Genomic DNA, 26,311 nt, shown 5'->3' with positions numbered 1-26,311 from the left:
CTCAATAGTTCCTCCTTGGATATCCTCGGGGTCACCTGTGGATGATGCTTACGAGCGCAAAACAGAATATGTCATTAACAAAATCCTCACTAAATGTCTGTGCAAACACAGTGCTCACTTTACGCAACAGCCTGACTGAGGATCTTCGGATTCTGGAGAAGTACCAGAGGATTGGAAAACTCCCAATGTGACACGTCTATTCAAAAAGGGAAGGAGGCAAAAAGCGGGTAACTATCGGCCAATCAGCCTCGCATCTATCATTGGAAAAATGTTGGAATCAGTTCCTCCGGCAGTAATAGCGGCACATCTGGAAAATCATAATCTAATCAAGCAGAGTCAGCAAGGCTTCATGAAAGAGAAATCGAGTCTGACTAATTTATTTGAGTTTTTTGAGGAAGTCTCAACCAGAGTGAATAGAGGGGAACCAGTAGATGTGTTGTATTTGGATTTCCAGAAGGCTTTCCACAAGGATCCTCACAAAAGGTTAAGTCATAAGATAAGAGCCCATGGTGTTGGATGGAGTGAATTGGCACGGAGAGAGAATTGGTGAATGGGCAGGAAACAGCGAGTGGGAATAAGGGGTTCTTTTTCAGGTTGGTGACCTGTAACCAGTGGGGTTCCTCAGGGATCAGTGCAGGGACTGCAACTGTTTACAATATATATTAATGACTTGGAGGAAGGAAGTGAAGGTACTGTAGACAAATTTGCAGATGACACAAAAATAGCTGGAAAGGCAAGTTGCCTTTTGTATATTTAAGGCTGACATAGATAGATTCTGATCAGTAAAGGATTCAAGGGTTACAGCAAAGGGGCAGGAAAGTGGGCATGAGGAATGTCACAACAGCCATCATTGACTTGAATGGCAGAGCAGGCTCGAGGAGCTGAATGGCCTACTCCTGTTCCTATTTTTTAGTCTTATGGAGATTGAGTGACCAATCTATGGGAACTCTAGGATAAAAACAGAAAATAGTGAAAAAAACTGAGACACCCCTGACACGGAACAACTAAAACCAGAGATCCCTAACTCTAAGACTAAACCCAGGGACCCCAGATACTGAGAAACTAAATCCAGGGTCCCTTGACACTGAGAGACTAAACCCAGGGACCCCTGACAATGAGCAACTAAAATCAGGGACCCTTGGCACTCTGAACTACACCCAGGGACCCCAGACACTGAGAGACTAAACCCAGGGACCCCTGACACTGAGCAACTAAAATCAGGGACCCCTGGCACTCTGAGACTAAGTAAGAAGTCAAGCCCCTTCTTCAGGTGAAGAAGGGGCTTGGGGCTCCGCAAACTTGTGTGGCTTTTGCTGCCAAATAAACCAGTTGGACTTTAACCTGGTGTTGTTAAACTTCTTACTGTGTTTACCCCAGTCCAACGCCGGCATCTCCACATCATGACTCTGAGACTAAACCCAGAGACCCCTGGCACTGAGTGACTAAACCTAGGGTCCCCTGACTTTGAGTGTAATATGCATAACTATGTATTATCAGTGTATTATAACAGTGCAGTTGCAACAATATGATCACACAAAGGCTCTAAGTCTGTAAAATCTGTGCAGTTAGTATGATTAGAATTTGCTCAGTGTTGCTGCTTCGCAGCCTCTGTAATTTTGCTGGTGATCTGGCAATGTGGCAATGTGCCATGTTTTGTGTGTCTCTCTGGTGAGGAGGGGGCAGTTCCGAGAAATATTCTGGATGAATATTCAGTGCTCTGTACATGATCGCACATCTTAGAGTTTAGTAACAGCCCAGTGGGAGGGAAAACTGCAGGAAAAACGTGTCAGAGTTTGTTTAGAGTTTAATCCTCATTAAATCAGGGGATGTTGGCAGGGAGCTGGGAAGAGGCTTTGCTGCCTGGAGAGAAACTATTTCCTTATTCTGTTTGGGTTTGGGTTGGTCGTAACATCACACCGAACTGGGACAAAAAACCCCAGATTTTTGTTCATTGAGAATCTTGGAGGGAGACAGTGCTCAGGTGAAGACCAGTTTGGGAGTTGACAACTCACAGAGTAATAGGAAAAATACAAAGACAAATAGTCAGGACAAGTCCTGCAGCTTTAAGGTCTTGAGAATGTGTTGGAATTGGAGGGATGCAATGGATCTTTAGCATAATGAGGGTAGGATATAGCACTGTCAGAGATCCTCATTTATGGAGAGTCAGTTTGAGCCTCGGGAAGAGGATCAGATTGGTGGTGTAAAGATTCTGCTTGAGAATTTGAGGGAAGTAGGACGTTTCAAATGCCTGGGCTCAGTGGTGGCAAAAGATGAAAGCACGGCAATGAAATTGAAACAACGGATTAGCTCTGGTTGGAGAAATTGGGAGAAGTGGAGTGGAGTGTTCTGTGATTTAAAAAAGTGTCACTGACAATGAAAGAAAGAATCTACAAGAGCATGGCCTTGTTAGTGCAGGAACCTGGGCAACATCAAGAAGAGACGAACAACAATTGGATACTGGTGAGGTACGGATGCTCAGATGGATGTGTGGAGTAATGAAAAAGAATCAAATCAAGAACCAGCACATCAAGGACTCTGTGAAGCTTGTGGAGCCTCGAAGAAAGTGGCCAGGTGGAGATTGAAATGGTACGGTCATCTATTGTGGAAAGAGAGAGGAAATGTGATGAGGTGAGTGATGGAGAAGGGACTGCCAGGAAGAATGCAAAGAGGAAGGCCAAAAATCAGATGGAAAGATGTAGTGAGAGACTTAAACACAGTGGGATCAGAAGAGGAATGAGTGACTGGCAGAAGGAGATGGAGAAGGGTGATCGATTAGTAAAATGAGTGTAGCTGAAAGAAGGAGTAGTTTGCAAGTATCCTGTGTTGGAGGGTTTTGTTTTATTAATTCATGGGATGTGGGCTCGCTAGCTAGACCAACATTTAATGCACATCCCTAATTGCTCTTGCAAAGTTGATGGTGGTGAGCCACCTTCTTCAACTCCTGCAATCTATGTGATGTGGATACATCCAACAGGTTTATTTGGTAGCAAATGCCATTAGCTTTCGGAGCGCTGCTCCTTCGTCAGATGGAGTGGAAATCTGCTCTCAAACAGGGCACAGAGACACAAAATCAAGTTACAGAATACTGATTAGAATGCGAATCTCTACAACCAACCAGCTCTTAAAGCTACAGACAATGTGAGTGGAGGGAGCATTAAGCACAGGTTAAAGAGATGTGTGTTGTCTCCAGACAGCACAGCCAGTGAGATTCTGCAAGTCCAGGAGACAAGCTGTGGGGGTCACTGATAGTGTGATATAAACTACCCAGCCAGGAGAACAGTGACCACGACACCACACAACCCTGCCACAGCAACATCTGCAAGACGTGCCGGATCATCGACACGGATGCCATCATCTCACCTGAGAACACCGTCTACCAGGTTCACGGTACCTACTCTTGCAACTCGGCCAACGTTGTCTACCTAATACGCTGCAGGAAAAGATGTCCCGAGGCATGGTACATTGGGGAAACCATGCAGACGCTACGACAACGGATGAATGAACACCGCTCGACAATCACCAGGCAAGACTGTTCTCTTCCTGTGGGGGAGCACTTCAGCGGTCACGGGCATTCAGCCTCTGATCTTTGGGTAAGCGTTCTCCAAGGTGGCCTTCACGACACACGACAGTGCAGAGTCGCTGAGCAGAAACTGATAGCCAAGTTCCGCACACATGAGGACGGCCTAAACCGGGATGTTGGGTGTATGTCACACTATCAGTAACCCCCACAGGTTGCCTCCTGGACTTGCAGAATCTCACTGGCTGTCCTGTCTGGAGGCAATACACATCTCTTTAACCTGTGCTTAATGCTCCGTCCACTCACATTGTCTGTATCTTTAAGACCCGGTTGGTTGTAGAGATTTGTATTCTAATCAGTATTCTGTAACTTGATTTTGTGTCTCTCTGCCCTGTTTGAGAGCAGATATCCACTCCATCTGACGAAGGAGCAGCGTTCCGAAAGCTAATGGCATTTGCTCCCAAATAAACCTGTTGGACTTTAACCTGGTGTTGTTAAAACTCTTACTGTGTTTACCCCAGTCCAACACTGGCATCTCCACATCATGTAGGTACATCTACAGTGATGTTGGGTTGCATGGAGATACTGGCTTTACGCATCTTCACTTATCCTGTAAGGACCTGACTCTGTTCGCCTGAAATATGAGATTGCTTGATGACTGAAATGTCTTCATTTGGATCTGTCCAGTGTCATTTCTTCCCCCATGCAGTGCAGCCCAACTTACAGATTTTGAGATTGGCTTTCTGGGTGTCTTTGTGTCTAAGTTTGGGGGACATCCTATGGTGCAGGTTCCCGTGCTCAGCTGGCTGTAGATTACTACCTTTAGAATGTAGGAATCCTCCATGCAAACCACATGCCCAATCCAGTGATGGAGCTCCGCCCAACATGCTCTCAATATCAGGTATGTGGCTCATTGTAAGAACTTTGGCATCAGGAATTTTTTTGTCCTGACAATTGATGTTGCAACTACACCTTAAGCAGTAAAGGTGGAATGCATCAAGTTGCAAATTGTGGAAAACTGATGTAAAAACCACTGTCTGATAGATTTCGATCTTTGTTTTGAGAGAAACTCCATGCTCTCCCCAAAGCCTGTCTGTGCTCCCACTAAACGCTGAGCTTGATTTGCTTGGTGAAGGGCAATTACATCATCAACCTGATTTTGGACTTTTTGGACCGCACATTTTCTGGCACCTTGGCACAACCTTTGGCCATGGAGCCTACCAGGAACAAGGAGCTCCTGAAGGGAATACTCAAAGTATCGTCAGGGCACACAAGCCTCTTCATCACATCAGTGTGGTGATCCACTGAGGATCTGCAACAGCAAAACTGTTGAAGGAAAACTAGAGTCTTAGAAGAAGTGACTGCTGAGAAATTCCCTGGATTCTGGAAAGGTCCTATCAGACTGGAAAATAGCAAATGTTACTCCTCAATTCAAGAAAGGAGGGAGACAGAGAGCTGGAAAATACAGGCCAATTAGTTTAGCGTAAGGAATGTTGTAGGGAAATTGCTGGAATTTAATACTGAAGAGGTTGCAGCAAGGAACTTAGAAAATCTCAGTGCAATCAAGAGGGGTAAGATATAAGTATGGATGGAGGATTGTTTAATTAATAGGAAGCAGAGAGTCATAGAATCATACAGTGCAGGAGAGACCCTTCGGCCCATCGAGTCTGCACCGAGACATTAGAAACACCTGAACTCCCACCTAATCCCATCTGCCAGCGCTTGGCCTTTAGCCCTGAATGTTATGATGTGCCTAGTGCTCATCTGGATCTGTTTTAAAGTATGTGAGGCAATCCGCCTCCACCACCCTCCCAGGCAGCGCATACCAGACCGTCACCCTCTGGGTAAAAATGTTTTTCCTTACATCCCCCTAAATCTCCTGCCCTTCACCTTGAACCTATGTCCCTTCATGACTGACCCTTCAACTAAGGGGAACAGTTGCTCCTCATCCACTCTGTCCATGTACCTCAGAAGGTTCAAGGTTCAAAATGGTGGCTCACCACCATCACCTTTGCAAGGGCAATTAGGGATGGGCATTAAATGTTTGTCTAGCCAGTGATGCCTACATCCTTGAATTAATAAAACAAATTGGTTTCCAATAAAATAAACTTCAACACTGGTTTCCTATAGAGTAGGGATGAATGCAAGAGTTTTAAGGATCAGACCTGAAACTCCAAGGTATATTATGCAGTTAGCCTAAACCCCAATTTTTGCATCTGATTTTGACATTAAATTAAGCATAAGGTGTTTCATAGAATCTTAGAACGCTGACAGTATAGAAGGAGGCCATTTGGCCCATTGAGCCTGCACCAACAACAATCCTATCCAAGCCCTTTCCCTGTAACCCCATGTATTTACCCTACTAATCTCCTGACACTAAGGGGCAATTTAGCTTGGCCAATCCACCTAACCTGCACATTTTTGGATGTTTCACTCCAGGTATGATTCAAGTGACCCACCAGGAAGCTTTTATCGAAACAAACTTTATTTAAGAACACAGTTAGAATATAACAAAAATAATTAGCATAACTTTTCCCATTTAAAATACTTAAACATGACAAAGTATAATTCTTAACAGCTAGCTATCTCTATTGTTCCAATTTTTTAGCAGTATCCCCACAGATACATAAATCCCTTATTAGGACCAGTTAGCACAGAAAAGTAAATATGCTTATGTGGCTACTAGATTTCTGGCCTTTTAACACCTCTGGAGAGAGATCCAATCAGACACTTGACTTCTAATTCTCATGCAGCAATTTCCAGAGAAAGCTCCACTCCCAAACAGCAGGATCTCAGAAATAAAGATTTATTTCCCAGCAGATTCCAGTCTCCAGACCTCTGAGAGGGGAAAAGAGAGGCATTTCTTCTTTTCCCAAAAAGCAACTGAACCTGATTTCACTGTGTAAACCTAGTTGTATCCAGTCATATGACCTTATCTGTCAATTAACCTAATCCAGCCCGACTCTGCAGTATCCCAGGGCGGCACGGTAGCACAGTGGTTAGCACTGCTGCTTCACAGCTCCAGGGTCCCGGGTTCGATTCCTGGCTCGGGTCGCTGTCTGTGTGGAGTTTGCACATTCTCCTCGTGTCTGCGTGGGTTTCCTCCGGGTGCTCCGGTTTCCTCCCACAGTCCAAAGATGTGCGGGTTAGGTTGATTGGCCAGGTTAAAAAAAAAAAATTGCCCCTTAGAGTCCTGGGATGCGTAGATTAGAGGGATTAGCGGGTAAAATATGTGGGGGTAGGGCCTGGGTGGGATTGTGGTCGGTGCAGACTCGATGGGCCGAATGCCCTCCTTCTGCACTGTAGGGTTTCTATGATTCTATGAAAACACAAAATAACAGAACCCTGCATTAGCTCAGATTAAAACAAACATTGTAAACATTAAGATCAATTATGCTGCTGCAGTAACAACACAGTGTGGCTGTATACAAATAGAACAGCTCCTGTTTAAAAAAACCAAACTGCTACAACAGATTCTGCACAAAGAAAATGACAAATACAATTCTTAAAGACACAGTATCATCACAAGAGGTTTTTTCGCCTTGTGGGAGAGACTAGAACTAGGGGGCACCATTTAAACATAAGGAGTCTCTCATTTAGACAGAGATTACAACAATTTTGTTTCTCTCAGCGGGTCATGAATCCTTGGAACTGTCTTCCTGAGAAGAGCGGGGACAGGGTCATTGAATATTTTGAAGGCTGAGGTAGATTAATTCTGGACTAACAGAATCAAAGGTTATTGGCCAAGGTGGAATATAGGGTGGCGGCAACAATTAGATCAGCCACAAAAGTATTGAATGGCAGAGCAGGCTCGAGGAGATGAATGGCCTATTCCTGCTCCTAATTTGCTTGTTTATATGTTCATAAGTTGAACTTGTTTGGCCTCAGCTGGAGTATTGCATCCAGCTCTCGACACTGCATTGTGGGAAGGATATGAATGCATTAGAGAGAGTGCAGTAAAGATTCACAGAATGATTCCAGGGATGAGGAAATTCAGTTGTGAAAATAGTTTGGAGACTTGGAGAATACAAGGTGTTCAAAATCACGAGTCTAGACAAAGTAGATAGAGAGAAACTGTTCCCGTTGTGAAAGGATCATAAATAAAAGGACCCACGTTTAAAGTAGTTGACAAATGGAGAAAAGACGACATCAGGAAAAACTTTTTCACGCATTGAGATGGAAGGTGTGAAATGTACTGCTTGTCCACACTCAGCTTTAACCAAATAAGCACAGTGAGCATAGAAAAGTTATCAGAATCTCATAATCAAACGCAAAACAATTGAACAATTGATGGCCGACACAGATATGATGGGCTAAAGGGCCTATTTCTGTGCTGTAAAACTCTATGACTCTTTGAACACCACACTTAATAGCAGGCTCAAGAGACTGGATGGCCTCTTCTTGTTCCTGTGTAACAGGCTCAAGGGGCTGAATGGCCTTCTAATTGTTTGGGTAAAGGCTGTCAACAGGCCAGGCCTGGCCAGACCTCTCAAGGTCAGGAGCAGCCGAGGATGTCTTTGTGCCCCACTGAGAGTTGTCCGTTTATTTTAGTGAGCCTGTCAGTCAGCAGTGTTTACTGAAGAAAGTTCTAACCTCTGGGAGGCTGGGGATTGGTAAAAGACTCGATTATTTTGACACCTCTATATCCCCTCTGTGACCACTAAATAAACAACTGGGTTTGGAATGTCGGTGACCGGATTTGGGAGATTGTGGGCTAGCCACGGTCAATTTACGCACCAGAATTGAATGGTGATATCAGCCTCCCAAGAGATACACTCCCAGCCTATAGTTCCTCAGTGTTTAGACAAAGACAGAAATCCATCACTCATTTGTGGGAACATTGCCTCATTCTACAATTCAAACACTGCCTGGTTTTAAACTACGTAGCCTGATTTGTTTTTCCCAATTTATTTCTCTGTTCTTTTCCTTTCTGCCTCTCTGACTGTGGTCTTCTCTATCTGTCTGTCTCTTTCTCTCTCTGTTTGTCTATCTCTATCTCATCTCTCTTTCTCTCACAGTCTCTCGCTCTTTGCTGTTCTGTTTTGCTCCCTCTGTTAACCTTTCTCAGTCTCAGTCTGTCTCAATCTATCTCCCTGCCTTTGTCTACCGTAGAGTCACAAGGCTGAATTTTGTTTCCCCATCTCCATGCTGAGTTGGTGGGGCAAGAGAATGGAAGGTGGGGACTCTGTCCCCTTCCTGTTTCCACCCCAATTCGGTCCATGAGGGGAAGGCCTGTGCTTGCACTTCCCATTCTGCTCATCCCACTACCACTGGTATTAATCCAGTGACGGGCAGGGGGAGCATGACCAGCAAACCGAATGAAGCTGACTGGGAATTTCTCTGCCTCTCCAGACAGAGGCTGAGACTGTGTCATCCAATTATGGATCCGTGCAAATAGATCAGTAAGAGTGAGACATTGGGATCAACACTGAACCCATGGAAACAGGTCAGTAAGGATGAAATGGGGATCACAAGGGGTTCAGAGGAAAGGGTAGGGGGACTGTTAGCACCACTTCCTCCTTCCGGATGCCGGTAGCCTTCTGGCGAACTGGCCTTCCGGAGGCACGGGAGAGCTGTTTGAATCACTGAATCACCACAAAACTCTGGTGGACTCAGTGATAATTAGTGTCAAGTGGCTCATTAATGGATCTAATTGACATCCCAGCATGCATGGGTGAGCTTCCTGTCTCCAATTTAATCACGGGAGGTTTATCCATGCTGCCTCTCCCATGGTTAAATGGACCCTGTTTCTATTTTCCCACCTCAATAAATTCTGCCCTTTGTGTCTCTTTCTCTGTCTTTTACTCCATTGGTCTCTTTCGCTGCCTCTCGTGTTCTCTCTTTCTCCCATCTCCCTCTCTCTCTGCTTTCCTCTCTGTCTCTCCACCTCGCCATCTCTTTCTCATTGCCCCTCTATTTCTCTCACTCCCTCTTGTTGCTTCCCTCTCTCTCACTCACATTAGCTGTTTTACTGTGAAGAATATACTCCCTTTTTTAGCTTCCTGCAATATTTTTTAAATCTCCTACTTACCAAAGTGACATTGCGGATGTGGGGAGGTTAGCAAGTGTATGGGATGAGGGATTTGTAGTTTCGGAGGAAACGAGACAGGAGGATAGATACTGTGCTGATGTATATTCTGGAGCCAAGACATTGTTAAATGAGGAAGTGCGGAGATCCTGGTGTTTTCGTTGTTGGCCATTTATTTTCTTCAATGGCTTGTGTGTCAAGGATCTCACTGGTTCCTGGTGATTTGATACGTTTCTCATAAACTCAGTGTGTTCCTGAATGCCCTCTACTTGTCCCCTTTTAATAAACATTGGTGAATGTTAGTCAAACACACACTTTCTTTGTTCAGCCGGAGTGTTGTGGGCTGAAAGGGCACATAGCTGAAAGACTGGCGGTCGGCCCAGGCACTGATCTGTGTTAGAGGCACAATATTACAGTAATGTCTGTCAGCTGAATGAATGTAGCACTTCAGTTGGCCAGAGTTCAGGACAGTTGCAATGGAGGACGGAGGTATGCTTGCAAAGCACTGTGAGCTGCCATCAAAGCAGCGCAAGGGAAAAGACAGAGAAGGAAGACCCCCTCATCCAAATCAAAACCCATCATCACAGCATCAAGGCACAGCACATCTTCCATACACTGTCTGAAACCAGGACCAGGGGGCAGGCCACACAGGGAAGGGCCCAGTCCCACAGGACCAGACCCCAGGGGAAGGGCCCAGTCCCACAGGACCAGACCCCAGGGGAAGGGCCCAGTCCCACAGGGCAGGATCCAGGGGAAGGGCCCAGTCCCACAGGGCAGAACCCCAGGGGAAGGGCCCAGTCCCACAGGGCAGGACCCAGGGGAAGGGCCCAGTCCACATGGCAGGACCCAGGGGAAGAGGCCAGTCCCACAGGGCAGGACCCCAGGAGAAGGGCCCAGTCCACATGGCAGGACCCAGGGGAAGAGGCCAGTCCCACAGGGCAGGATCCCAGGGGAAGGGCCCAGTCCCACAGGGCAGGACCCCAATGAAAGGGCCCAGTCCCACAGGGCAGGACCCCAGGGGAAGGGCCCAGTCCCACAGAACAGGACCCCAGGGGAAGGGCCCAGTCCCACAGGGCAGGATCCCAGGGGAAGGGCCCAGTCCCACAGGGCAGGACCCCAGGAGAAGGGCCCAGTCCACATGGCAGGACCCAGGGGAAGAGGCCAGTCCCACAGGGCAGGACCCAGGGGAAGGGGCCAGTGCGGCTTCTCAGATTTAGCTGATGGATAACTAGTGATTCCTGAAGGCCTATCATGTGTTTATAAAGCTGTGAGCATTTTTAAAAGCTTTATCATCTTTCCCTGCACTGTTACCTATTGCTGTATCCAATTGTTGTATCTCCCTGTTCTTGCACCCTTTAAAATAGTATCGATAAGTTTATATTGCCTATAATCTATTCTGTCCAAGGGCTCGACAGTAGAATGAGAGATTTTGCTGGGGAATTGGAATAAACTGTTTCCACTGGCAAGAGTTGTCCGTTAGCAGAGGACACAGAGTTAAAATAATCTCAAAAGGAAGCCAGGCAGATAAAGTTATACTGAGCAATTGAAAGGGTAGTGGAAGGTTCAGCAGTCGCGTACAAATGAAATTGTACATACACTTAAAAAATAAACATTTGAGGACTCGGGGGAAAGAGCAAGAGAGTAGGAACAAGTGATTGTTCTTTCAAAGAGTTAGCACAGATACGATGGACTGAATGGCCTCCTGTACTGAATCATTCAATGATTTTATTCAATGATTCCATATTATCGAGATGTGTGTAGCAGGAAAAGAGAGAAAGACATTTGATTGCTGTGCGTATTTGTTCATTCAAGTTATTTAACGATGTAGAGGAGTGTATCAACTACCTTCACTCACATAGTTTATTTATTAGTCACAAGTAGGCTTACATTAACACTGAAAATCCCCGAGTGGCCACACTCTGGTGCCTGTTCGGGTACACTGAGGGAGAATTTAGCACGGCCAATGCACCCTAACCAGCACGTCTTTCAGACTGTGGGAAAAAACCGGAACAGCCGGAGGAAACCCAAGCAGACACGGGGAGAACATGCAGACTCAGCACAGACAGTGACCAAAGCCGGGAATTGAACCTGGGTCCCTGGCGGTGTGAGGCAGCAGTGCTAACCACTGTGCCACCATGCCGCCCCACACTGCAGTAAAGCATCTCCGGACACTTGGGTAAGGCATTTGATACTGTAAAGAATGCTTTATCACATCATAGAATCATCAAATGGTTACAGCACAGAAAGAAGCCATTCAGCCCATCATCTCCATACTGGCTGACAAGTAGCCATTCAGCCTGATTCCATTTTCCAGCTCTTGGTGTAGCCTGGATCCAAGTAAATTTTAAATGTTATGCGGGTTTCTATCTCTACCGCCCATCCAGGCAGTGAGTTCCAGCTACCCCCTCCCCCCCACCCTCTGGATGAAAACATTTCCCCTGGAACCCCCTCCAAATCTCTTTGCCTAAATCTATGCCCCTGTAATGACTTCAATCAGGCCATTGAGCTTGGCCAATTGGAATATGAACTCCCTGATTAAGGAGTCAGTTGATGGGCCAATCAGGGAGTCTTTTCCTTGTATTTAACTGGGAGTGACAGTCCCTCTGGCACTCCCAAAGGTAGAATGCTGACCACTAGCACTCTGTGTACTGCTGTTGGAATTGTAAATAAAGGAATTTTGGTGAGGGGACTGCCTCCAAAGACTTATTACAACCCCCTGGTAACGCACGGCTCAACCATGGGGAAATAGTGCCATCCTATTCACTCTATTTAGACCCTTGATCATTTTATCCACTTCAATTAAATCTCCCCTCAGCCTCCTCTGTTCCAACAAAAGCAACCTCAACCTGTCCAATCTTTCCTCATTGCTAACATTCTCTATCCAGGCAACATCCTGTACCCTCTCCAGTGAAATCACATCTTTCCTATCATGTGGTGAGCAGAACTGCTCACAGTACTCCAGCTGTGATCGAACCAATCTTTTATCCAATTTCAGCACCACCTTCCAGTTCTTATACTCTATACTTCAATGAATAAAGGCTTGTGGCCCATTTACTTTCCTAAGCACCTTATCTCCCTGTCCAACTACATTCAGGGGACACGTACTCTTTATCTACTCTTTCCATGTTTGTGAATGTAGCCCAGTCCATCACACAAACCAGCCTCCCATCCATTGACACCGTCTACACTTCCCACTGCCTTGGAAAAGCAGCCAGTATAATCAAGGACCCCACGCACCCCTGACATTCTCTCTTCCACCTTCTCCAGTCGGGAAAAAGATACAGAAGTCTGAGATCACGTACCAACCAACTCAAGAACAGCTTCTTCCCTGCTGCCATCAGAATTTTGAATGGACCTACCTTATATTAAGTTGATCTTTCCTCTACACCCTAGATATGACTGTAACACCACATTCTGCACCCTCTCCTTTCATTCTCCCCCATGTACACTAAGGTATGATTTGTCTGTATAGCACGCAAGAAACAATACTTTTCACTGTATGCTAATACATTTGACAATAATAAATCAAATTGAATCATGGTTTTGAACTCCTGGATCTAAATCCTCTTAAATTTCTCTTTAAGGAGAGCAGTCACAGTTTCACCAATCTATTTAATGTAGAATGGGCTGACATTGTCATGCTGTACTGAGAGTGTGTGACTATTTTCAGATGCAATGGAAAACTAATTGTTCTCCTGGTGATATAAACAATCCTGTGACCACTAAATGAAGAGGAGCGGGGGGGTTCTCCCCGGTGTCCTGGGCAAATATTTATCCTTAACCAACATCACTAAGACCAAATTATCCGCTCATTACCAAATATACTGTTTGAGGAAGTTCACTGTCTATCTCTCAGCTGTCACATTTCCTACATTACAACAGTGCTTCATAGCAATAGAGGAGCAGGATAGGCCATTCAGCCCATCAGGCCTGCTTCCCCATTCGATACAATTATGGCTAATCTTCTTCAATGCCCTTTTCCCACTTTATCCCAGCATCCCTTTCTGTCATTGCTATTTTGAATTCTGTCACTCTCTATTTTAAACACTCAGTGACTGAGCTTCTACAACCCTCTGGGGTAGAGAATTCCAAAGATTCACCACCTCTGAGTGAAGAATTCCTCCTCAGCTCAGTCCCCCGGCTTCTCCTTATTTTGAAATGATGTCCCCTGGTGCTTATCTAATAAGACCATAAGAAGTAGGAACAGCAGTAGGCCATTCAACCCATTGTGTCTACACTGCCATTCAATGAGACCATGGCTAATCTGATATAGTCCTCAACTCCACTTTTGCACCTTATCTAAGTCTTGATTCTCTTACAATTAAAGATCTATCTATCTCAGCCTTGAACATGCTTAATGACCCAGCCTCTCCAGCCCTCTGCAATAAAGAATTCCATTGATTTACTCCACTCTGAGTGAAGAAATTCCTTCTCATCTCTATTTTAAATGGGTGACCCCCTTACTCTGAGATTATGCCCTCTGATCTGAGACTGTCCTAAAAGAGAAAACATCATCTCAGCATCTACCCTGTCAAATCCCCTGAGGATCCGATGTGCCTCAATAAGGCCGCTTCTCATTCTACTAAACTCCAATGAGTACAGGCCCAATCTATACTGGCATTGGATTGCCTCGAATGTTAGTATTTCTTTACTTATTGATGGCATTCCAGATGTGGTCTAACTAATGCCTTGTATAGTTTTAGCAAGATTTCCCTATTTTTATTCTCCGTTCCCTTTGAAATAAAGCCCAATATTCCATTTGACCTTCTCTTCCTTTTTGTCTATTTAAAGAAGTTGTCCATTTTACATTACATGCCAGCTTACCGTCATAGTTTATATTCTCCATCTTTATTATTTTTGGTCATCCTTTGTTGGTTTTTAAATCTTTCTCAATGCTCTGGCTTACCACTAATCTTTGCCACATTATATTTGCTTTCTTTCAGTCTGTCCCTTTAAGTATTTTGTAGGGTTCAATGCAATTATAGAATCATAGCATCACAGAATTAACAGTGCAGAAGGAGGCTGTTTGGCCCATCGAGTCTGCGCCGACAACAATCCCACCCAGGCTCTATCTCCGCAACTCCATGCATTTACCCTAATTAATTCCTCTGACACTAAGGGGCAATTTAGCATGGCCAATCAACCCAACCTGCACATCTTTGGACTGTGGGAGAAAATCGGAGCACCCAGAGGAATTCCATTGCAGACACTGGGAGAACATGCAAACTCCACACAGACAGTGACCCAAGCCAGGAATCAAACCTGGGTCCCTGGTGATGTGAGATAGCAGTGCTAACCACTGTGCCTCCGTGCCGCCCTCAAGAATGAGAGATCACCTCTCATTCTTCAAAACTTGAGAGAATTGAGGCCCAGTTTACCCAATTTTGCACATAAGATAGTCCTGCCATCACTGGAACATGTCTATTGAATCTTTGTAGCATTCCCTCGATGGCAATAATATCCTTCCTAATGTAAGGGGACAAAAGCTGCACACAATATTCCAACTGTGCGATCCAACAAAGGTTCTATACCATTCACAACTTTTCTACTTCTGTACTCCAATCCTCTTGCGATAAAGATTAATATTCCCTTATTCTTCCTAATTGCTTGCTGCACCTGCATGTTAACCTTCAATGATTTATTGATGAGGACACCCAGGCCCTTTTGTACATTTACACTTTCTAATCTATCAGTAGAGTCATAGAGTCATACAGTAATACAGCATGGAAACGGGCCCTTCAGTCTAACTTGTCCATGTCGCCCTTTTTTTAACCTCTAAGCGAGTACCAATTGTCCGCATTTGGCCAATATCCCTCTGTACCCATCTTACCCATGTAACTATTTAAATGCTTTTTAAAAGACAAAATTGTACCGTCTCTACTACTACCTCTGGCAGCTTGTTCCAGACACTCACCACCCTCTGTGTGTAAAAATTGCCCCTCTGGACCCTTTTATATCTCTCCCCTCTTACCTTAAATCCATGCCCTCCAGTTTTAGACTCCCCTATCTTTGGGAAAAGATGTTGACTATCTAGCTGATCTATGCCCATTCGTTATTTTATAGACCTCTATAAGATCACCCCAAAGCCTCTTATGCTCCAGGGAAAAATGTCCCAGTCTATCCAGCCTCTCCTTACAACTCAAACCATCAAGTCCTGGTGGCATCTGAGTAAATCTTTTCTGTTTTTAGTTTAATAATATTCTTTCTATTATAGGGAGACCAGAACTTTACACAGTATTCCAAGTGCGGCCTTACCAATGTCTTGCACAACTTCAACAAGATGTCCAAACTCCTGTATTCAATGTTCTGACCAATGAAATGAAGCATGCTGAATGCCTTCTTCACCACTCTGTCCACCTCCTTATAACTCAAACCATCATGTCTGAGTAGCATCCTAGCAAATCTTTTCTGCACTCTTTCTAGTTTAATAACATCCTTTCTATAATAGAGTGACCAGAACTGGACACATAATTCCAAGTGTGGTCTTACTAATGTCTTGTACAATTTCAACAAGATGTCCCACCTCCTGCATTCAATGTTCTGACCAATGAAACCAAGCATGCTGAATGCCTTCTTCACCACTCTGTCCACCTGTGACTCCACTTTCAAGGAGCTACGAACCTGTACCCCTAGATCTCTTTGTTCTATAACTCTCCCCAACGCCCTACCATTAACTGAGTAAGTCCTGCCCTGGTTTGATCGACCAAAATGCCTCACCTCGCATTTATCTAAATTAAACTCCATCTGCCACTCATCAGCCCACTGGCCCAATTGATCAAGATCCTGTTGCAATCCAAGATAACCTTCTTCACTGTCCACTATTGCCACCAATCTTGGTGTCATCTTCAAACTTACTAACCTTGCCTCCTAAATTCTCATCCAAATCATTAATATAAATGACAATTAACAGTGGACCCAGCACCGATCCCTGAGGCACACCGCTGGTCACAGGTCTCCAGTTTGAAAAATAACCCACTACAACCACCCTCTGTCTTCTGTCATCAAGCCAATTTTGTATCCATTTAGCTACCTCACCCTGGATCCCGTGAGATTTAACCTTATGCAACAACCTACCATGCGGTACCTTGTCAAAATATTGAAGAAATATTCTGCATGTCTGTTGCTCCTACCAAAGTGGATAACCTCACATTTTTCCAACTTATATCCCATCTGTCATCTTCTCAATTTGGTCAAGTGTACACAAACCCTGATTCCATTGCTCCTTCCCATTGATGGCTGTGCCTTCAGCTGCTGATGCCTTAAGCTCTGGAATTCTGTCTGTGAACCTCTCTCGACCTCTCTCTCTGCCTTGGTGTCCTCCTTCAAAGCTATTTAACCTGTTACCTGTCCACATATCTCCATATGTGGCTCATTGTTAACATCTGTCTGATAATTCCCATTAAAAAAACTTGGATGTGTCAGTGAAATTAACGTACATTTCAAAAACATCTTGGATTGTCCTCAAGTTCAAAAGAAGCTTGAAAAGTGCGAGTTCCTTTTCTTTAAATCCAGGCTGATCATTATGGAGTGTGCTTTGGTTCCATATACTTGGTTATCTCAGCCTTCACTCACACCATACCAATAGATTCCAAAACACTGGGCAGTAGATTATTTGGGATCCAGGGAAACAAGATTAGAGGACCTGACCTCTCAGGAGAATTCTTGGTGCCTCACCTGTTCCACAAGCCGTCTATATCCCAGTGAGAGTCAGTGTGTGTGGAACTGTACCCCAGTGAGAGTCAGTGTGTGTGGAACTGTATCCCAGTGAGTCAGTGTGTGTGTGGAACTGTATCCCAGTGAGAGTCAGTGTGTGTGGAACTGTATCTCACTGAGAGTCAGTGTGTGTGGAACTGTATTCCACGGAGAGTCAGTGTATGTGGAACTGTATCCCAGTGAGAGTCAGTGTGTGTGGAACTGTATCCCAGTGAGAGTCAGTGTGTGTGGAACTGTATCCCAGTGAGAGTCAGTGTGTATGGAACTGTATCCCAGTGAGAGTCAGTGTATGTGGAACTGTATCCCAGTGAGAGTCAGTGTGTGTGGAACTGTATCCCAGTGAGAGTCAGTGTATGTGGAACTGTATCCCAGTGAGAGTCAGTGTATGTGGAACTGTATCCCAGTGAGAGTCAGTGTGTGTGGAACTGTATCCCAGTGAGAGTCAGTGTGTGTGGAACTGTATCCCAGTGAGAGTCAGTGTGTGTGGAACTGTACCCCAGTGAGAGTCAGTGTGTGTGGAACTGTATCCCAGTGAGAGTCAGTGTGTGTGGAACTGTATCCAAGTGAGAGTCAGTGTGTGTGGAACTGTATCCCAGTGAGAGTCAGTGTGTCTGGAACTGTATCCCAGTGAGAGTCAGTGTGTGTGGAACTGTATCCCAGTGAGAGTCAGTGTGTGTGGAACTGTATCCCAGTGAGAGTCAGTGTGTGTGGAACTGTATCCCAGTGAGAGTCAGTGTGTGTGGAACTGTATCCCAGTGAGAGTCAGTGTGTGTGGAACTGTATCCCAGTGAGAGTCAGTGTGTGTGGCACTGTATCCCAGTGAGAGCTTTCAGGGAATATGTTATTTAAAATTGCGATAATGGTACAAATATATATATTGATTGATTTTGGAATCTGATGGTTTGTTTCCTCTGTTCATTGTTAGCCTGAAGATCGTGAAGCATCAAACTGTCACACCTTTAAAGCAAAGACTTTCAAAAAATTGAAACCGTGTGCTGTCTGCAAACAAATTATTACCAAAGATGGAACCGCCTGCCGGGGTAAGTCACAACTGATTTCATTCAGTTCCTCTGTCGTATTCCCAAATAACTGTGTGTTTGTGTGTGTATCCCTATCTTTCTTTCTCTTCATATGTACATGTGTGTCTCTGTCTCTGTGTCTCTCTTTCTGTGTCTGCACATGCACTTTTGTCTCTGGTTTGTCTCTGCGTATATCGGTCTCCCTTTATATGTGTCTGTCTCTCTCCCTCGCTTTCTCGATGTGTGTGTATATCTGTGTTTTGGAACAAACTCGATGCTACAAATGTAGTTGCTCGATCATAAAAAACTAAACTGTGCTGGATTTTACAAAAACCAAGCTCAGAATGTTTGGAATTCTGTGCAGACATGTACAGGACTGGTACGATGTTACCTTGACCAATGATATTTGGGTTTGTAGATTTGTGCTTGATGAGGGAGAGGAGAAGCAGTTGTGTCTCATGCCCAGTATGCAACTGCACTCCAATTGATGCTGATTAATTTTTTTTCTGTTGATTTAATTCCCATTTTAAAAATATTATTTTCACAGGGTGTAGGCATCGCTGACTTGGCCCAACATTTGTTGCCCATCCCTAATTAAAACGGAAAATGTGGCCAAACCATGGCGTACAGGGGAAGGAGAGATGGCATTAAATCCAAGGAAGAGGGATACAAATTGGCCAGAAACAATAGCAAACCTGAAAACTGGGAGCAATTTAGAATTCAGCAAAGAAGGGCCAAGGGATTGATTTAAAAAGGGAAAATAGTGTGTGAAAGTAAGCTTATGGGGAACATAAAAGCTGACTGTAAAAGTTTCTCTCGGTATGTCAGGAGAAAGTGATTGGTGAAGGCAAATGTAGGTCCCTTACAGTCAGAAACAGGGAAAATTTACTGGGAACAAAGAACTGGCTGACCAACTAAATACAGATTTTGTTTCTGTCTTCACAAAGGATGCAAATAACGTATCAGAAATGTTGGGATACACAGGAAATATTGAGGGGGAGGGAGGAACTGAAGGAAATCAGTATTGGGAGAGAAATGGTGCTGGGGAAATTGATGGGATTGAAGACCAATAAATGCCCAAGGCCTATTAATCTACATCCCAGAGCACTTAAGGAAGTGGCCTTAGAAATAATGGATGCATTGGTGGTCATCTTCCAAAGTTCTATAGGCTCTGGAACAGTTCCTACAGATTGAAGGGTAGCTTAATGTAACCCCACTCTTTAAAAAGGATGGTAGTGAGAAAACAGGGAATTATAGACCAGTCAGCCTGATGTTAGTAGTGGGGAAAATTCTAGATTGCATTATCAAAGATTTTACAGCAGAGCACTTGGTAATGGTCGAATCGAATAGAGCCAGCATGGATTTACGAAAGCAAAATCATACTTAGCAAATCTCCTGGAATTCTTTGAGGATTTAACAAGTAGAGTTGATAAGGGGGAGCCAGTGGATGTGGTTTATTTGGACTTTCAGAAGGCTTTTAACAAAGTCCTCCTTTTACATTAGCATGTGAAATTAAAGTGCATGGGATTGGGCGTGGTTATTGAGATGGATAGAAAACTGTTGGCAGACAGGAAACAAAGAGTAGGAATAAACAAGTCTTTTTCCAAATGGCAGGCAGTGATTATGGAGTACCGCAGGGATCAGTGCTGAGATCCCAGCTATTCACTATATATATATATTAATTTTCTGTACTGTAGGGATTCTATGATTCTTCTATGAATGATTTAGATGAGGGAATTAAATGTGTATATTAATCTTTCTGTACTGTAGGGATTCTATGATTCTTCTATGAATGATTTAGGTGAGGGAATTAAATGTAATATCTCCAAATTTGCAGATAACACAAAGCTGGGTGAGAGTGTTGTGAGGAGGATGCACAGAAGCTTCAGAATGATTTGGACTGGCTGAATGTGTGGGCAAGTGCATGGCAGATGCAGTTAAATGTAGATAAATGTGAGGTTATCCACTTTGGTAGCAATAATAGGAAGACAGATTATTGTCTGAATGGCTATTAATTGAGAGAGGGGAATGTGCAACGAGACCTTGGAGTCCTCTTACAGCTGCAGGTGCCACAGGCAATAAAGAAAACAAATGGCATGTTGGCCTTCATAGCAGGAGGAGTCGCGTACAGGAGAAGGAATGGCTTGCTGCAATTATACAGGGCCTTGGTGAGGCCATACCTGGTGTATTGTGTGCAGTTTTAGTCTCCTTATCTGAGGAAGGATGTCCTTGCTATGGAGAGAATGCTGCAAAGGTTTACCAGACTGATTCATTGGGTGGCAGGACTGACATGAGGAGAGACTAAGGCGGTTAGGATTATATTCACTGGAGTTCAGAAGAGTGAGGTGGAATCTCATGGAAACTTACAAAATTTTAACAGGGTTAGACAAGGTAAATGCAGGAAGGATGTTCCCAATGGTGAGGGAGTCCAGAACCAGGGGTCATAATCTAAGGATGTGGGGTAAAGCTTTTAGAACTAAGATGAGGAGAAATTTCTTCATTCAGAGAGTGGTAAGCTGTGGAATTCACCACCACAGAAAGTACTTGAGGCCAAAACATTGTATGTTTTCAAGAAGGAGTTTGAGTTGGATGATCAGCCATGATCATAGTGAGTGGCAGATCAGGCTCAAAGGGCCGAATGGCCTCCTCCTATTCTCTATGTTTCTCTGTTACCCCCTCTTTTTTTTATTCATTTGTGGGACATGGGCATCGCTGGCTGGCCAGCATTTATTGCCCATCCCCAGCTGACCTTGAGAAGGTGGTGGTGAGCTGCCTTCTTGAATCGCTGCAGTCCATGTTCTGTGGGTTGACCCACAATGCCGTTAGGGAGGGAATTCCAGGATTTTGACCCAGCGACTGTGAAGGAACGGCGATATATTTCCAAGTCAGGAAAGTGAGTGGCTTGGGGGGAACCTCCAGGTGGTGATGTTCCCATGTGTCTGCTGTCCTTGCCCTTCTAGATGGAAGTGGCCATGGATTTGGAAGGTGCTGTCTAAGGATCTTTGGTGAATTCCTGCAGTGCACCTTGTCGAGAGTACACACTGCTGCTACTGAGTGTCAGTGGTGATGGGATTGGATGTTTGTGGATGTGGTGCCAATCAAATCTGGTCCTGGATGGTGTCAAGCTTCTTGAATATTGTTGGAGCTGCACCCCTTCAGGCAAGTGGGGAGTATTCCATCACACTCCTGACTTGTGTCTTGTAGATAGTGGACAGGCTTTGGGTAGTCAGGAGGTGAGTTACTCGCCACAATATTCCGAGCCTCTGACCTGCTGTTGTAGCCACTGTGTTTATGTGGTGAGTCCAGTTGAGTTTCTGTCAATGGTAACCCCAAGGATGTTGACAGTGGGGGATTCAGTGATGGTTACACCATTGAATGTCAAGGGGTGGTGGTTAGAGTGTCTCTTATTGGTGATGGTCATTGCCTGGCATTTATCCCACTGGTTTTGTTGACCCCTGCTCCTTTGATAGCTGTCTCTTGTTGAGTGAGCTGACAACAGCTATCAGAGTGTCTTGCAGCCATTCTCATACCACAAGTAAACAGGCTCAATAGGTTTACTTACCACAAAGCACAGAAGTATTGCAGCTTTGGAGAATATGAATGGAAATTAATGGATTCTTTCATAGGATGTGTTTTCATGGGGCGGCACGGTGCCACAGTGGTTAGCACTGCTGCCTCATAGCGCCAGGGACCACAGTTCGATTCCCAACTTAGGTCATTGTTTGTGTGGAGTTTGCACATTCTCCTCGTGTCTGCGTGGGTTTCCTCCGGGCACTCCAGTTTCCTCCCACAGTCCAAAGATGTGAGGGTTAGGTTGATTGGCCATGTTAAATTGACCCTGGTTTCGAGGGGAATTAGTGGGGTAAATATGTGGGGTTACAGGGATAGGGTGGGATTGTTGTCGGTGCAGGCTCTATGGGCCGAATAGCCTCCTTCTGTACTGTAGGGGTTCTATGATTCCATGATTCTATGTGGGCTTCCACTGGCTGGGCCAGCATTTAATCCCCATCCCTAATTGCCCTGAACTGAATGGCTTGTTTGGCCATTTCAGAGGCAGTAATGAGTCCATCACATTGCCGTGGGTTTGGATTCACATGTAGGCCAGTCTGGGTAAGGATCACAGATATCTGTGGGCTGTTTGGGGTGTGAGGCAGTTCATAGCTAGTACATTAAACCACAGCAAAGGGGGGAATTTGTCCCTTCAATCTGCCCTCCCGTTCCTCAACCTTCATCAGTGGTTCATCCATCAATAAAGTTGTCTTTTTGCCCAAGTGCAAACTCTGTGTAAATAACTCGTGATACCGGAGGGAGCCAGCAGTGGTGAGCCATTCATGGGAATTGTAATGTAATACTGCCCCCAAGTGGCATACTCTTGAAATGTCAAGGATGAAAATGAGCTGCCACAGTCAGTGTGGTTCATCCCTCAGGTTCCCCAACATCTAGACTGGTCAGTTTGAACTGCAAAAGCAGCAATACCCACAAGATATTAGCTGGAGGTCAGTGCGTGGAGATCTTGCATCTGAGGCAGAATATCATCCTTGGGTTTGAAAGGCAGTGACTGCAGTGATTGTTGATACATTGGTTTTAATAAAGTCAGAGGATGGAATTTTCCCCAAAACTTCCTAAGTGTCATAATGGTGAGAATAAGGGGGTGATCGGAGTCTGTCTCTCAGGCATGCTGCACAATGCCGGTACTGAAGGGTGTGGGGCCGAAACATGCCACTGAATCGGCTGCAGAGAGCTTGGGCACTATTGTACAAAGGTGCCCTGATCTCACAGTACCCCGGGAGATCACCCCTCCGCCCCCCTCATCAGCAGCATGTTCCCCAACCTCCTCCCCGACAGGGGGCGCCAGCATTGGGCCCTCCTAATGGGTCCCCCTTCATGACCTCTGATGTGGCCCTCTCCATGATCCGCCCCTGCACAATCCGCCCTGCGGTTCACACAATTGGAAAGGGGCTGGGAACATAGCAAACAATTGGCGCTGGGCACAAATCAGAATTTTAGCATTGTGAGCTCGCTGTTCATCTGATGCTGTGAGATGGTGAAATTGCGCCTCGAGTTTTACAGCACAGGAGGAGGCCATTTGACCCATCATGTCTGCGCTAGCTATCAAACATCCATCCATTCTAATCCAATTTTCCAGCACTTGGTCCATAGCCTTGTGTGTTATGGTGTTTCAAGCACTCATCTAAATGCTTCTGAAATATTGTGAGGGTAGCTGTAATCCATAAAATGATATCGATGGGTTATCGAGTGGAGGGGAAAGTGGCAGATGGATTTTAACATAGAGAAGTGTGAGGTCATGCATTCACTGAGGTCAAACAGTTATAGGGAGTACACAATAAATGGAACATACTATGAGTGGTAGATGAAGTCAGAGATCTTGGCATAGAAGTACACAAGTCCCTAAAGGCAGCAATTCAAGTAGACAAGGTTGTAAAGAAGGCATATGGAATGCTTTCCTTTATTGGCAGAGGTATAGAATATAAAAGTAAGCAGATAACGTTGGAATTGCAAACAGTGGTGAGGCCACAACTAGAGTATTGTGCGCAATTCTGGTCGCCATATTACAGTGTTCGCCCCAAGACCGAAAAATCCCACCTGAGGTCAACGAACCTTTTCATGGCCCGTGTCCCGTCCGCTACAATTCTCGTGGTGGGGGGGGGGGAAAATTCCACCGCAAACCTTTATATCAGAGGTGAGAATTGCTGAGGCAATGGTTAGCACAGAAAGGATTGATGCCAATGAATGGATAACAGAGATGGTGGCAAAGTGGTAATATCAGGTGAATGGTATTCTCAAGACCATGGCTAATTCTCCGGGGACATGGATACAAATCCCACCATGGCAGCTGGTCACATTTTAATTCAATTGATTAATTCAAAAAGCCCAGAATTGAAAGCTAGTCTCAGTAAGACACAAACATGAGTGAGAGAGGGCCAGAGTGTCAGCAATCCCACGGCAGGCTCAAGATCTTAATCAAACCAGAACTAAATATTTTAAAACACAAACATTAGTCCATTAAATATTTACTTAGATTGAATACATCATAACCCAGTTCATGCAAACAGCAAATTAAACATGAGTGATGTTATTGCTACAGCTGTCCATTAGGGGCATCCAGAGACCACATCAAACACTCCCAAGGACAATACAGGACGGGGTTAGATACAGAGTAAAGCTCCCTCTACACTGTCCCCCATCAAACACTCCCAGGACAGGTACAGCACGGGGTTAGATACAGAGTAAAGCTCCCTCTACACTGTCCCCATCAAACACTCCCAGGACAGGTACAGCACAGGGTTAGATACAGAGTAAAGCTCCCTCTACACTGTCCCCATCAAACACTCCCAGGACAGGTACAGCACGGGGTTAGATACAGAGTAAAGCTCCCTCTACACTGTCCCCATCAAACACTCCAAGGACAGGTACAGCACGGGGTTAGATACAGAATAAAGCTCCCTCTACACTGTCCCCATCAAACACTCCCAGGACAGGTACAGCACGGGGTTAGATACAGAGTAAAGCTCCCTCTACACTGTCCCCATCAAACACTCCCAGGACAGGTATAGCACAGGTTTAGATACAGAGTAAATCTCCCTCTACACTGTCCCCATCAAACACTCCCAGGACAGGTACAGCACGGGGTTAGATACAGAGTAAAGCTCCCTCAACACTGTCCCCATCAAACACTCCCAGGACAGGGACAGCACAGGTTTAGATACAGAGTAAAGCTCCCTCTACACTGTCCCCATCAAGCACTTGATGCTCTCTCCACTCACATTGTTTGTATCTTAAAGACTTGATTAGTTGTAAGTATTCGCATTCCAACCATTATTTATGTAAATTGAGTTTGTGTCTTTATATGCCCTGTTTGTGAACAGAATTCCCACTCACCTGAAGAAGGGGCTTGGGGCTCCGAAAGCTTGTGTGGCTTTTGCTACCAAATAAACCTGTTGGACTTTAACCTGGTGTTGTTAAACTTCTTACTGTATTTACCCCAGTCCAACGCCGGCATCTCCACATCATGCCCATCAAGCACTCCCAGGACAGGTACAGCACAGGTTTAGACACAGAGTAAAGCTCCCTCTACACTGTCCCCATCAAACACTCCCAGGACAGATACAGCACGGGGTTAGATACAGAGTAAAGCTCCCTCTACACTGTCCCCATCAAACACTCCCAGGACAGGTACAGCACGGGGTTAGATACAGAGTAAAGCTCCCTCTACACTGTCCCCATCAAACACTCCCAGGACAGGTACAGCACGGGGTTAGATACAGAGTAAAGCTCCCTCTACACTGTCCCCCATCAAACACTCCCAGGACAGGTACAGCACGGGGTTAGATACAGAGGAAGACCCCCTCCACACTGTCTGCATCAAACACCCTGACACTGCCCACCAGATACCGGGCTTGCAAGTGGGATGGGTGGGGGAGGGATTGAGGGGGTGATAGGGGCTGACATGGGGATGGGTGTTTGGGGCTGGCCCAGGAGGAGAATGGGGCAGGCCTGGGAATGGAGGGGGGGACAGATCAGGGCTGGCAACGGGGAGTTTGGTAGGCCAGCGAGCACGGAGGGCGGCGGTGGTCGGGAAGGCCAGCGATCATGGGAGTTCCGGGGAAGCCCAGCGGTCGGAAGACAGTGACTGGGAGGCTGGCAATGGGAATCTGGGGGTGGGGGGGGAGAGGGGGTGGGAGGAGGCAGGCAGTGTGGGCAGTGTGTATGCACCGGTCTCTGCGCTGACAGATTGGTGCATGCGTAGTGGCCCGTTCAGTCTTTCGGGCGGAAATACACCCCACCCCCTACTTTTCAGCGTGAATCAGTTTCAGACACTCTGTGATGTACAGTGTCAGAGATTCATTCAGGTAAGTACGCCCAAAAAACGGGGGGAATTCTCCCATTTTCCCACCTGTTGGGCACTTAGTTTTGTTTTGGGAGAATCCCGGCAACTCTCTTTCACCTTCTTCCGTCGGGAAAAAGATACAAAAGTCTGACATCACGTACCAACCCACTCAAGAACAGTTTCTT

The 26,311-nt window shown here is 45.4% G+C and overlaps 1 protein-coding gene across 4 annotated transcripts in view; it reads left to right on the top strand.

The window, feature by feature from the left end:
- Positions 1-26,311, top strand: part of tns1b (tensin 1b) — a 668,363-nt gene that overhangs the window by 129,394 nt on the left and 512,658 nt on the right. For all 4 annotated transcript variants that reach the window (XM_078227754.1, XM_078227753.1, XM_078227751.1 and 1 more), the window contains exon 2: positions 18,184-18,298. In XM_078227754.1, the coding sequence (XP_078083880.1) occupies positions 18,184-18,298 (115 nt within the window). The remainder of the gene's footprint in view (positions 1-18,183; positions 18,299-26,311) is intronic.

Source organism: Mustelus asterias, chromosome 14 (assembly GCF_964213995.1).
Source record: "Mustelus asterias chromosome 14, sMusAst1.hap1.1, whole genome shotgun sequence".
NCBI classification, from domain to species: Eukaryota; Metazoa; Chordata; class Chondrichthyes; order Carcharhiniformes; family Triakidae; genus Mustelus; species Mustelus asterias.
This window is presented reverse-complemented; position numbering and strand designations above follow the sequence as displayed.